Source organism: Chiloscyllium plagiosum, chromosome 5, assembly GCF_004010195.1.
Source record: "Chiloscyllium plagiosum isolate BGI_BamShark_2017 chromosome 5, ASM401019v2, whole genome shotgun sequence".
In the NCBI taxonomy this organism is placed as follows: Eukaryota; Metazoa; Chordata; class Chondrichthyes; order Orectolobiformes; family Hemiscylliidae; genus Chiloscyllium; species Chiloscyllium plagiosum.
In genome coordinates, this window is record NC_057714.1 from 61,999,371 (window position 1) to 62,012,585 (window position 13,215).

At 41.2% G+C, this 13,215-nt stretch overlaps 1 protein-coding gene across 1 annotated transcript; it reads left to right on the top strand.

Moving 5' to 3' along the window:
• The first annotated feature begins 5,052 nt into the window (after positions 1-5,052).
• LOC122550296 (biotinidase-like) lies at positions 5,053-11,113 on the top strand. The gene is made up of 3 exons (XM_043691035.1): positions 5,053-5,397; positions 8,762-8,911; positions 9,515-11,113. The coding sequence occupies exons 1-3, from the start codon at positions 5,185-5,187 to the stop codon at positions 9,557-9,559; spliced, it is 408 nt and encodes a 135-aa protein (XP_043546970.1). The 5' UTR covers positions 5,053-5,184; the 3' UTR covers positions 9,560-11,113.
• Positions 11,114-13,215: the final 2,102 nt, after the last annotated feature.

A 13,215-nucleotide genomic window follows, 5' to 3' on the forward strand; every position in this document is an offset into this window, starting at 1 on the left:
TACAATTATAACATTTAAATGGGTATATGAATAGGAAGGGTTTAGAGGGATATGGGCCAAGTGCTGGCAAATGGGACTAGAGTAATTTAGGTCAGCTGGTTGGCATGGACAAGTTGGACCAATTGGTCAGTTCCTGTGCTGTCCATCTCTGTGATTCCATGACTGTATAACTACATTATATGAATTGATTAATAGGGTCAATGGAATGAGAACTTTTTTTTTACTTTACTAAAGCATTGCCACATATTCCATGGAGAAACTGACTTTAAAACAATTTGTATATTAGTAAACACAACTGGTAATAACTAGGGAAAATGACATTAAATAATAAAGGATACAAAATTTGCATGGGGACAATTGAGAGCTAGGCTGAATAACAATTAGCAAGACCGAGGAAAGACAGATCCTGAGAGAACCAGAGAATTTCTCAAGTCCATATTTAACTGTCACTTGAAGCCTAACACTTTCATAGTAATATCTTAGAATCAGTACCTCTTTTCTGGGCAATTTTAGGGATGAAGTGTATTGACAGGTTGCTTGTTACGATTAGTGCCTAACTTGGAAATACGTCTGTTGTAGGAGGTGAGTTAAACAATGATGTTAGCCTGTGTCTCAGTTTGGTGTGACATCTTACTCATGACAACACACTTGGTGGAGTTACTGAGACTTGACAGTTCGTACACTTTGATCCAGAACAATCATGAAATTCAAAACTAAATTCCTGCAGTAGGGTGTGATTCCTCCCGGTAAGAGATTGGAATACCATCATATATCTATGATTGGAATTAGTTGGCAGTGATGGCCTGATCACTTTTACTCATTAGTCCAATGCTACAAAAGTGAAAATAGCAGTAGAAAACATGTTTTAAAATTTGACAGAGTGCTAGACAAGAATTAATTACAAAAGTGTCCTAGTGAAGTAAAAAAAAATCATAGTCAAGATTAGAGTGGTGCTGGAAAAGCACAGCAGGTCAGGCAGCATCCGAAGAGCAGGAAAATCGACGTTTCAGGCAAAAGCCCTTCATCAGGAATCATATGGCAGTCTATAGAGGCAACTCAAGCCAGTGAGATCCTTGTACCACCATTTCTCAAGAAGGTCCACTACAATCTTCTACCATTCAGGGTTTTGATCCGTCCGCTGTGGCCCTCCCCAGGAGCACGGGCCCCATTTAAAGACCCCTCTTGCCTGTTGAGAGAAGCAGCGTGTTAGAGGCCTGCAGCGATTTTGTTCTCAGCAGTGCCACTGTGGAGATGACGACTATCACTTGCATCACATACTCCAGCAGTCTCCACTCGAGTTGGGGTTCAAGCACAGTTAAGTGATGGGGAAATAGGGCCACGGGCTGGAGGATACGTGGAAAGGAGGATGGAAGTGACATTCAGTAATGTCACTTGGCCCCTTGGCCCTTCCTGATGCCAACTCCCTCCCTGAGTGCCTTGGAACAAGCAAACATTGGGAACCTGCAAGCAAGGATGCCCCTGCTGACCAGCAACAGCTGGCTGAGTCCCTAAGTTGGTGATGGAGTAGTCACTAAGCCTTCCTATCAGAAATGCAACAGAGGGAGGGTGTAGGTAGGAGGGTGCAGAATCCTACCCTGCCACTTTCCTGTATGATTAAATACCTCCCTGACATTAAGCTCTCCCCAGACAGATCCAAAACTTCTGCCCAGAGACACTTGAGGATAGACTGCAATTAGGCTGAAAATAAGGCTTTTGATCTAATTTTAATGCCTGATATGAAGCCAGCATGGATTGGAAACCAAGAACAAACAAAAGGGACAAATACGTGCTCTCAGCCTATTTATAATAAATCTACTGAACTTGTTTAACTCTGAAACAAAGTATTACCAAAGCAAAGGAACAGAGATAGTTCAGGTGAAGAGATTAATTCACGTTTAAATTAATTAAAAAACAGACTTTGAACAGTATACATGTCACATAAGATGAAGTAACGCACTGGAGGAGGAGCCACTATAAATATCTCAAAAGCGTGCTGGACGAGCCCAGCAAATCCGTGCAAAAGATAAGGCTGAAGCATTGGCAACAATCTTCAGCCAAATGGGCCCGAGTGGATAATCTACCTTGGCCTCTTCTAAAGGTCCCAGCATCACAGACAGCAGTCCTCAGCCAATTCGATTCACTCCATCTGATATCAAGAAACAGTAGTGTGTCTGCAAATGCTCTGGGCCCTGACAACATTCCAGCAATAATACTGAGGACTTGTGCTCCCCTAACCAAGCTGTTCCAGTACAGTGGGAAACAGGGAGCAGGGATAAATTTGAGGACAAAGTAATTATTTGCCTTAGCAATTACTTTCTCTTACGCTACCTTCTTCTCAAAATCATTATTTCCTTTTATATTTGAAGGTGTAGGTAATGTCGACGTTTGATGACAACAATGACTTAGACTTCTGCAAAATGTTTTAGTATGCTTAAAAATGTTGTATAAATGTGAGTATGAAAACATGAAGATAATAAAGGTGATCAGACACTTTAGATGTTAGTTTAGATGAGGATTTTGAAAGAGGATAAGGGGATGTTTTAAGGTGAAAATTCAAAAGAATAGGACCTAGATAGTTAAAATGAAAACCATCAAAAAGCACAAAAAAGGGAGGGTTGTCTGAGTTGGGTACAGAGAGGGGAGGCATTACTTAAGAGAAAGTGATCAAAGGATTGGGGATTTGCACTTTTAGGCTAACAGATGTTACAGGTCTCAGGGAAAAATTAACTGCGGGAGAGCCAAGCTCAATAGGGTGAGAATGGAGCTGTGCCAAATAGATTGCCAGGCGGCATGGTGGCTCAATGGTAAGCATGGCTGCCTCACAGCGCCAGGAACCCTAGTTGATTCCCCCCTCAGGCGACTGTGTGGAGTTTGCACATTCTCCCTGTGTCTGCGTGGATTTCCTCCGGCTGCTCCAGTTTCCTCTCACAATCCAAAGATGTGCAGGTGAGGTGAATTAGCCAAGCAAATTTGCCCACAGTGTTAGGTGCATTAGTCAGGGTCTGGGTGGATTACTCTTCGGAGGGTCGGTGTGGACTTGTTGGGCTAAATGGCCTAGTTTCCACACTGTAGGTCATCTAATCTAATCTAATTGAAGTAGCAGGGACCAGCTCTAATGACTGGAGGGCTATGGGGATGCTTGTTGGTGCCTCAAATTTCCTTTTTATGCTTTTGTGTTTATATTGTTGACTTGGATAAATTTACCAAATGCATAAGTTGCTAAATTTGTTTCTAAAATGAAAACCATCAAAAAGCACAAAAAAGGGAGGTCAGAAACATAGAAAATAACAGCAAGAACACATTGTTCTCCCCCAACTCCTCAAACCTGCTCTGCCATTAAACTAGATCATGGATGATCCTCTTCTTAATGTCGTTTTCCTGTATTCAGACTCTGAGAGAGAAATCATGTGCTCTGGTCCCTTATCGCCTACAAAACTCCAACTATTGTATTTAACCATCTCCTTCAGGATTGTCATTCAAGACCCAGTTTATTTTGTTATTATACTGGCAAAGTTTAGTAAAACAAAATGGTTTGGAGTTAAGGACAGGAACTGAACAGACACTGATAGTAAAGTCTCACTTGAAGGAAACAAAATGTCTCTGATTTATGTAGGAGAAAGTGAGGACTTTCTTGAAGAAGGGCTCATGCCTGAAACGTCGATTCTCCTGCTCCTTGGATGCTGCCTGACCTGCTGCGCATTTCCAGCAACACATTTTCAGCTCTGATTTATGTAGACCTACCATTTTGTGTGATTGATCACTGGATCCTGAATGGCTCTGATTAATAAATCTTATTGGAAGACTATGCAGTGAGTACTGATGACTTGGATTAAAGGCCGTTTCCAAACTCTAAAGTATGATATTGTTTATGAAAGTGACAGCAAATTAATGTGGTCACTTAATACTTTGAGAGTCATATTATATATTTATTTTAAGTTTTGCAATATTGGTGTGTTTCTTCCAAAATTTGCCAAGCTTTTAAAATTGAAGCTTCGCTTCCTCCCATTTCACTTTCCAGTTTTAGCACTGACTCCCATAACCTGCCAACAACCTTAGAACATAGAACATTACAGCGCACTACGGGCCCTCTGGCCCTCGATGTTGCACCACCGTGTGAAACCAATCTGAAGCCCACTAACCTACACTATTCCATTCTCATCATATGTCGATCCAATGACCATTTAAATGCCCGGAGAGTTGACGAGTCTATAACTGTTGCAGGCAGACCATGCCACACCCCTACTACTCTCTGAATAAAGAAACTACCTCTGACATCTGACCTATATATGTCACCTGTCAATTTAAGCTATGCCTCCTCGTGCTAGCCATCACCATCGGAGGAAAAAAGTTCTCACTGTTCACCTGATCTAGCCCTCTGATTATCTTATATGTCTGAATTAAGTCACCTCTCAACCTTCTTCTCGATAAAGTCCCTCAACCTTTCCTCGTAAGACCTTCCCTCCTTACCAGGCAACATCTTAGTAAATCTCCTATAAACCCTTTCCAAAGCTTCAACATCCTTCCTATAATGTGGTGACCAGAACTGCATGCAATACTCCCAAGTGTGGCCGCACCAGAGTTGTGAACAGCTGCAGCATGACCTCATGGTTCCGAAGCACCATCCCCCTACTAACAAAGGCTAACATACCAGATGCCTTCTTAACAACCTTATCAACCTGGGTGGCAACCTTGAGCTGAACTCAGAAGCATTGCATTTAGAATATTGAAGCTAAGACTTTTGGCAAAAAAATTGACGAAATGCTGCTTGTCATTTATAACTATCATATAGAACATCAACAAATGCATTTTATATTTTGCCACAGTTCTCATGATTTGATGTTAAACCCAAGTAAATAATACGTATTACTCTTTCACTCATTAACTGAATAACCATTAGGAAACTATTAAAATACTGCAGCAATGCGCGATATATAGACTGCGTTTACTAGTCAGCACCAGTAGCTGTTCCACACGGTATTCCCACAGTCCAAATGGTATCCTCGTTTAAAGACTACAGTCCAATTGTGCACAGTGACTAATGAGTGTTTGCTGATCATTTCCGACCCCGCCTCTTTCGCAGAATACTGTACATATTTGACGTGACTGTTGAGCAACGTTTTAAGGTGCAAAAATCGAAGTCTCGTACTTCCGTGTAACGTTGCAGTAAAACCTCCACGTTCAGGTATGGAGGTATTTGCCTTGAGGAGCTTGCTATTGGGGTGGCAGTGTTTGGTATTGCCGGTGTGGGGGCTGGCTGGTTACACCGCAGCGGTCTATGAGCATGCAGCAGTGTTGAATCCACCCCGCAAAATCCCTTCCACACGCCAGGGGGCGCTGAGACACATGAAGAAAAACCTGGATATCTATCGGGAACAAGTCTTTGCAGCAAGTAAACAGGTAAATGGAGTTTGATCCCTTCGCCCCAACACTAAAGCATTTTCTGGCCTTTGAAGTCGTGGCTTCATCATATTCCGATAATAATAGGGGTCAGTGAAACAAATGCAGACGGTTATAGCAAAATATTCTGAGAAGAATAACAACATTTGAGCCAAACTTTCACATTGTAAAATATTTAATGTAACTTTGCGTCCATATTAGGGTTGCCTCTGGGACAGCGTCCAAGGAAAAATGAAGTTTATTGCTCAATGCAAAATATCAGCAAGATGCCAGGAGAACAACTTTGGTCTCCTCTGGTGTCTTTACTGGGGCCTGAATTACTGTCTCACTCTGTATTCAGCAGTGCACGAAATTTATTTGTATGATCACAGAATACTGTAATACAGCGACAAAAATGCATTTAATTCATTACACCCTTTGAAGGATTGATTCTAATTCGCCTAACTCCCTTGCTCTTCCTCCAATATGTTTATTGCAATTTTCACCTTGGATTAATTATCTGCTAACTATATTGAAGGTGGTTATTTGATTGCTCCCTTTCAGATAGTGCTTTGATCTGAAACGCAATGTAACTTGTTTTGTGGTGAATGCCTTGTCTTTTGCTAAATGTGTGTCATCTAGCTACAGACCTCCTACTGGAAATAGGAACAAAAACTGAAATTGCTGGAAAGCTCAGCAGGTCTGTCAGCATCTGTGGAGAGAAATCAAAGGGTCACTGGCATTAACTCTGCTTTCTCTCCACGAATGTTGCCAAACCTGCTGACATTTTCCAGCAAATTCTCTTTTTGTTTCTGATTTCCAGCATCCACAATTCTTCAGTCTTTTTTTTTGACCTGCGGAATTGTTTTTAACTTTTCACTGTATAAAACTTTGTCAAGATTTTGAACACCTTACTCTGAACTTCACTGCCCCGAGGAGATAACTCCAGCCTCATTAGTCTCTCCATACAACTACAGTCATCAGGCCAGGACCTGCCCCTCACTTGCTGGGCACTGCTGCTACTGGATGCTTCATTCTTCATCCTTCATCTCGGCCACTCTCCTGGTTTTAATGAAAGAAGAAGAGAAAGTGCAATAGTAAAAAGAAGGAAAGAACAAAGAAGACACCATCTGCAGTCCTCACTTTCACTGAGTTGATTTTAATCTCAAAGAGGAAAGAAAGCAGACAGCAATGTACAAGCCCCAGGCTCAGCCCTGTTACTCTGCTGCCATCTATGTTCCTGCTCTCCTCAGACCCCATTAATCCCTTAGCTGCTATAAACCTATTATTTTTCTTAAATATATTCAATGACTGGATGTCCATAGACTTCTGTGATAGAGAATTCCACAGGGTGACCATGCTCTGAGTGAAGAAATGTCTGAGCAAATTACTGAAGATTCTAGAATCTGACCTGTTGGTCATGTTAAATTGCCCATAGTGTTAGGTGCATTAGTCAGAGGGAAATGGGTCTGGGTGGGTTACTCTTCAGAGGGTCAGTGTGGACCTGTTGGGCTAAATGACCTGTTTCCACACTGTAGAGGAATCTAATCTGAAAACAAAAAAATGCTGGAGAACAGTGGAGAGTCCAGGTGAGTGTTTAACAAAGCTGACGTGAAGTGTGGAGGGGACGACATTTTGCAATGCTGGGGGAAGGGGTGGAGTTCCGGGGGAGAAATGGTGTTGACAGTGCAGATTAAATGTTTGGAATGCGAGAATGGCAGAACAATACTGTCAACTTGGAAAGAAAATACACTGGAGTTGGTGGAGGTGAGAGAGGACATTGATGACAGAGAATGAAACAAGTTAAGCTAAAATAAAGGGAGAGTTGTGAACCCATCCCATTTCTTCCCTTTCTTTTAGCTGTACTTATCTATCCCCCAAGTGTAGACTCACCAAGAACTGCAGTAAGCCATCCATACTCCTGTACTCCAACCCTCTCGCAATGAAGGCCAATGTACTATTTCTTCCTAACTGCTTGCTGCATCTTAATGCGTGCTTTCAATGATCAGTGTACAAAGACACCCAGCTCCTTTGTATAATGACATTCCAACGTCAGCCAATCTGCCTTTCCTCCTGAAGTGGATAACATTTCACATTTTTAATTGTTGCGCTGAATCTGCCGCGCATTTGTCCACTCTCTCTGAAGTCTCTCGAGGTCTTCCTCAACACTTACACTCCCACCGAGGTTTGAGTCATCGATAACTTGGAAACATTGCACTTGATTGCCTCGTCTAAACCATTGATAAATATTGTGAATAACTAGGACCCAATGCCTGCAGTAACCCAGTTGTCATTTCCTTCCGCTTTGAAAATGACCCATTTATTCCTACTGTCTGTTTCCTATCTGCTATCCAGTTCTCAATCCATTTCAGTATACTATCACCAATCCCATGTGCATTGATTTTGCACTGTTGCCTGTTGGGCAGGAAGTTATCAAGCTTTCTGCAAATGAATATGATAATAGTTTATTTGGCATGGACAGAGGTCTTGCAATCTCTGGATAACCTCAGCACCATCCTACCAATTTTATTTGTTTGTTCATGGGATGGGGACATCACTGGCATAGTCAGCATTAATTGCCCATTGCTAATAGCTCTGGAGAAGGTGGTAGTGAGGTACCTTTTTTGAACTTGTGAAGTCCTTGGAGTTTAGGGGCACCTACTGTAAGGGAGTTCCAGGATTTTGACCTAATGACAGTGAAGGAATATTTCCAATTCAGGATGGTGTGTGGCATAGAAGAAAACTTTCAGGTGGTATTAATACCAAGCCGAAGGTCCTTCTCGGTGATAAATATTTGCTAGATTTAGTTTGTGCTATTGGAGGAGCCTTGGTGACTTACTGCAGTGCATCATGGAGATGTTACACCCTGCTTTACTATATGCTGGCCTGGAGGAAGTGAATGGCATCATATCTACAAGCAATCGAGCAGGCACTCCCCCTGGGTGGTGTCAAGCTTCATGACTGTCAATGGAGCTGCAGCCATTCAGGCAACTGGGGAGTCTTCCATCACTCTCCTGACTCGTGCCCTGTAGAAGGTGGACAGGTTCAAGGGAATGAGGAGGTGAGGAGAAAGTGAGGGCTGCAGATGCTGGAGATCAGAGCTGAAAATGTGTTGCTGGAAAAGCGCAGCAGGTCAGGCAGCATCCAAGGAACAGGAGAATCGACGTTTCGGGCATAAGCCCTTCTTCAGGAGGTGAGGAAGTGAGTTAGGTTCCTAGCCTCTGAATCTCTAGCTCTTCGAAATGATATATTTGCATGGCTGGTCCAGTTATATTTCTGGTTTATGTTAACTTGCAGGAGATGGATGCTTAAGAAATTTGTATTTTAGAGTGTTCTTTATAATTGCAATTTTGCTAATGCATCAAATTATTATTATGATTTATAGGGAGCCAAGATAATTGTATTTCCAGAGGATGGTCTCCAAGGCTTTCAGTTCAACAGGACTTCCATTTTTCCGTATTTGGAACCTATTCCAGATCCTAATGTTGTTCACTGGAATCCCTGCCTGCATCCAACTGTATATAATGGTACAGAGGTAGGAGCTGTACAAAGATCAATTTGTTACATCTTATGAATTCTTACAGCTTTTATGATTCGGAGATGCCGGTGTTGGACTGGGGTGTACAAAGTTAAAAATCACACAACACCAGGTTATAGTCCAACAGGTTTAATTGGAAGCACACTAGCTTTCGGAGTGACGCTCCTTCATCAGGTGATTGTCACCTGACTCAGGACAATCACCTGATGAAGGAGCGTTGCTCCGAAAGCTAGTGTGCTTCCAATTAAACCTGTTGGACTATAACCTGGTGTTGTGTGATTTTTAACTTTGTACAGCTTTTATGGAACTCTTATTACATATAAGTAGACAACACTGATGCTATTTTATCAAGGAAACTTTGCAAATGGTTGGCATGTATTATTTGAAATACTAAGATTTGAAGTGCTGGTGTTGGACTGGGGTGGATGAAGTTAAAAACCAAATTATAGTCCAACAGGTTTATTTGAAAGTACAAGCTTTTGCAGTGCTGTTTCCTTGTCAGGTGCTTCCAAATAAACCTGTTGGACTATAACCTGCTGTTGTGAGGTTTTTAACTTTGAAATACTAAATTCACTTTATAAATGTCTATAAATTTTACAGGACAGTCTCTATAGAAATTCCTTGTTGGAGCCTATGACTTTTTGAGAGGGCCTACACATGCAGAAGGATGATTTACCAGATTTTGTTGAAGAAAAAGGCCAAGATATGCAATTATTGCACTGCTTCCAGTTTTAATGTGGTTTAGTTTAGTTCCCATCCCTCGTGACACACATGTTCATCGAGCTACTTCATATTGATATGGAACTTCGTATTGTACAGTTTCACTGATGTTAGTTCTACAGAAACAGAAAGATTAGGAGCTGCAGTAAGCCATTCACCCCACTCAGCCCACTCTGCCATTCAAAATGATCGTAAACAGTGTGTTTCAGTTCTCTCCTTCTACCCTGTGATGATTAACATTTGGAATTTTACAATGGTATTGATTTCGATGGGGTAACATTGCTAAATCATGCTACGGGCATGCGAGCTTTCTTGCTAGGAATATGCATTGGGCATTGGGCATTAAGGTGCACACCCTTCCATAATGGATAGAAACATTACAGAAGTTCCAATATGCACTTGCAGCAGGAAATTTGGTCCAACGATTTAATTATTAATAGAAGAACAATATGCTAAGGACATTAGCATAAGTAAAAGCCTTTCAAACAAATGAATGAATATTCACCTTCAAAAAAATTAACATTCCTACTCTCTTTCCACGAGGTCTGACTATAGTGCAATTCTCTTGTTTTAAATTTTAGATTGCTAACATGTACCAATTTTATAAAAATAATTTCTCAAGTTTTGGATTTTATCTCTCCTATTCAATTTGTTGTCAAGTTATTTTTTGAAAGTGGCATTAACTTGGTTTGACGCGGGTTGAGTCTCATTGGTTCCATGCCCTGTCACAGAAATGAAGTGGGAATGCAGTGAAGGATGAGAATTTCATTGCACAACTTCATACATCCCAGCCCAATTCCAAGACAGGAAGAATGAGGCAGTGCTACATTTAAAAAGCATCCTTTTAAAAGTGGTTTTAGTAATCCATAATTTGTAGAGATGCACTTTAATGTTTAGCCATCCTAAAAATGTTCATTTTAGACACGGTATAAATCAGATGTCCAGTTTTAACCCTGCAATTTCTACTATCATGATCACATTTTTTCTCTACAATAATTGCAATTTTGCTAATGCATCAAATTATTATTTATGTTTTGCGCTTGATTCAGCAGTTTTTGTTTTAACTGTTTCGTGTTAATATGTAGCAAGTCCTGGAACAGAGGTCTTCATCAACTCTCAGTAACAAGTCTGGGACTTCGAGATCCAAATAAAATTGTGTTCCTTTCTTGAATAATAATTAATAATATTACACTTTTTATTAAATATAAGAAGAATTAGTAACATTTCATATAGTTAAAAATAAGAGGCGAGTCCAAAAAGAAGGATTTAAAAAGCACAGAGACAGATCAGTCTCTGAATTATTCATGAAGAAGGGATGGTTGAATGTTGCAGCTCTTGCACTGGTGGTTATTGTCAAAAAGTGTGATGCTAGAAAAGCACAGCCGGTCAGGCAGCATCTGAGGAGGAGGAGAGTCAACGTTTTGAGCAGAAGTTCTTCATCAGGAATGTCCTGATGGGGGTGTGGAGGTGATTGGTTATGTTAATGCTGGCGAACAGTGGTCTTCATGATCTTTTAGTTTTGCAGATTCTCTCTTTAGTTGAGATTTTCTAATTCTGAAGCCTTTTGACCATAATTGAATTTCAGCATTCAGGGTGAGACAGAGTCCTTTATTCTCCTGTTTCCTTTTGTCAAACTGGGTCACAGCACTCTGGTGAGAGAGGGTCTTTACCTGTAACACTAGAACATAGAAAAATACAGCGCAGTACAGGCCCTTTGGCCCTCGATGTTGCGCCGATCCTAACCTACACTAGCCCACTATCCTCCATATGCCTATCCAATGCCCGTTTAAATGCCCATAAAGAGGGAGAGTCCACCACTGCTACTGGCAGGGCATTCCATGAACTCACGACTCGCTGAGTAAAGAACCTACCCCTAACATCTGCTCTATACCTACCACCCTTAATTTAAAGCTATGCCCCCTCGGCATAGCTGACTCCATACGTGGAAAAAGATCCTCACTGTCGACCCTATCTAAACCCCTAATCATCTTATACACCTCTATCAAGTCACCCCTAAACCTTCCTTTCTCCAATGAAAACAACCCCAAGTGCCTCACCCTTTCCTCATACGATCTTTCTACCATACCAAGCAACATCCTGGTAAACCTCCTCTGCACCAGTTCCAGTGCCTCCACATCCTTCCTATAGTATGGCAACCAAAACTGCACACAATACTCCAGATGCAGCCGCACCAGAGTCTTATACACTAGGACAGCTACAGGATAATTTCCTGACTATGACTTCACAGTCTGCTTCCGATCAAACCCAGGTGAGTGCAAAGAACAGTGTTCGGTCCCATTAATTCAAATAAAGGAAAATGCTAGTAATTAAGTGCCACCAATTCAGAAATACCCGTTTCTTTTCATTTACAACCACAAAGATGTAGGTGCAGGAGCTGAAGGAGACCATTCAGGCCATCGAGTTTGCCTGCCATTAAACAAGATCATGGCTGATCACATAACCCTTGACTGCTTTTTGCTTTCTCCCATAATCCTTGATTCTTTCCACCTCAGCCTTCAATATCTTTCACAACCAGCCGCAACAACCCTCTGTGGCAAAGAATTCTACAAATTCACAATCCTGTGAGAGAAGAATTCTTCCTCCTTTCTATCTTGAATGTGTTATCCCTTATTCCGAGATGATGCCTTTTGCTGCTCAGCTGTCCCAAAGGGGAAATAACCTCTCCGCATCTATCCTGTCAAGTCATTGAATCAACAAAGTCGTCTATCATTCTTCTAACTTCCAATCAGTAGAAGCCAAAATTTACTTGACCTCTCCTCAAAAGACAGTCCTTCCATATCTGATATCGGCTAAATGAAGCTTCAGTGGACTGCCTTCAATGCCAGTATATCCTTCCTTAGATAAGGAACCCAATACTCTTTGTTCACAATATTCCAGCTGTTGTCTGAGTATTGCTTGGGTTATTTTAGCAAAACCTCACTAATTTTATACTCCATTCACTCCAAAATAAAGACCAACCTTCCATTCCCTTCCCTGTTACCCACTGAACTTAGATGTTCACTTTTTTATGATTCATACATAAGGACTCCCAAGTCAAACTGTTTTGTAACTTTCTGCAGTCTTTCTTTCTTTAAATAATATTCAGCTCCTCTACTCTTCCTGCCAAAGTGCATAGCCTCACATTTTCTGACGTTATATTCCATCTGCAAAGTTTTTGATCAGTCATGTAACCTGTCTATATCCCTCTGCAGACTCTTTGTGTGTTCTTCACCACTTGCCTTCCCATCTATATTTGTGTCATGCACAAACCTGGCTACAGTATATTAACTTTGCTTATATGAGTCATTAATGTATATTGAAAATAATAGTGGCCCCAGCACTGATCTCTACAGCAGTCCACTAGTTGCAGGTTGTCATCCTGAAAATGTCCCCCATTAATCTCAATACTACCTTCTGTCAGTTAGCCAATCCTCTATCTACATTAATATATTACCTACAAAACCACAGGATCTTACCTTATTAAATAGCCTTATGTGCAATTCCTTCTTTCGGAGAATTCAAATATATTACGTCCACTGCTTACCCTTTATCAATCGTACTTGTTAATTAGAGTCATAGAG

Excerpts from the sequence above, each read along its gene's own strand:
- LOC122550296 (XM_043691035.1), top strand. The coding sequence starts at position 5,185 with ATGGAGGTATTTGCCTTGAGGAGCTTGCTATTGGGGTGGCAGTGTTTG. Across the intron at positions 5,398-8,761 it reads TCTTTGCAGCAAGTAAACAG|GGAGCCAAGATAATTGTATT; the intron begins GTAAATGGAGTT and ends TATGATTTATAG. Across the intron at positions 8,912-9,514 it reads CTGTATATAATGGTACAGAG|GACAGTCTCTATAGAAATTC; the intron begins GTAGGAGCTGTA and ends TAAATTTTACAG.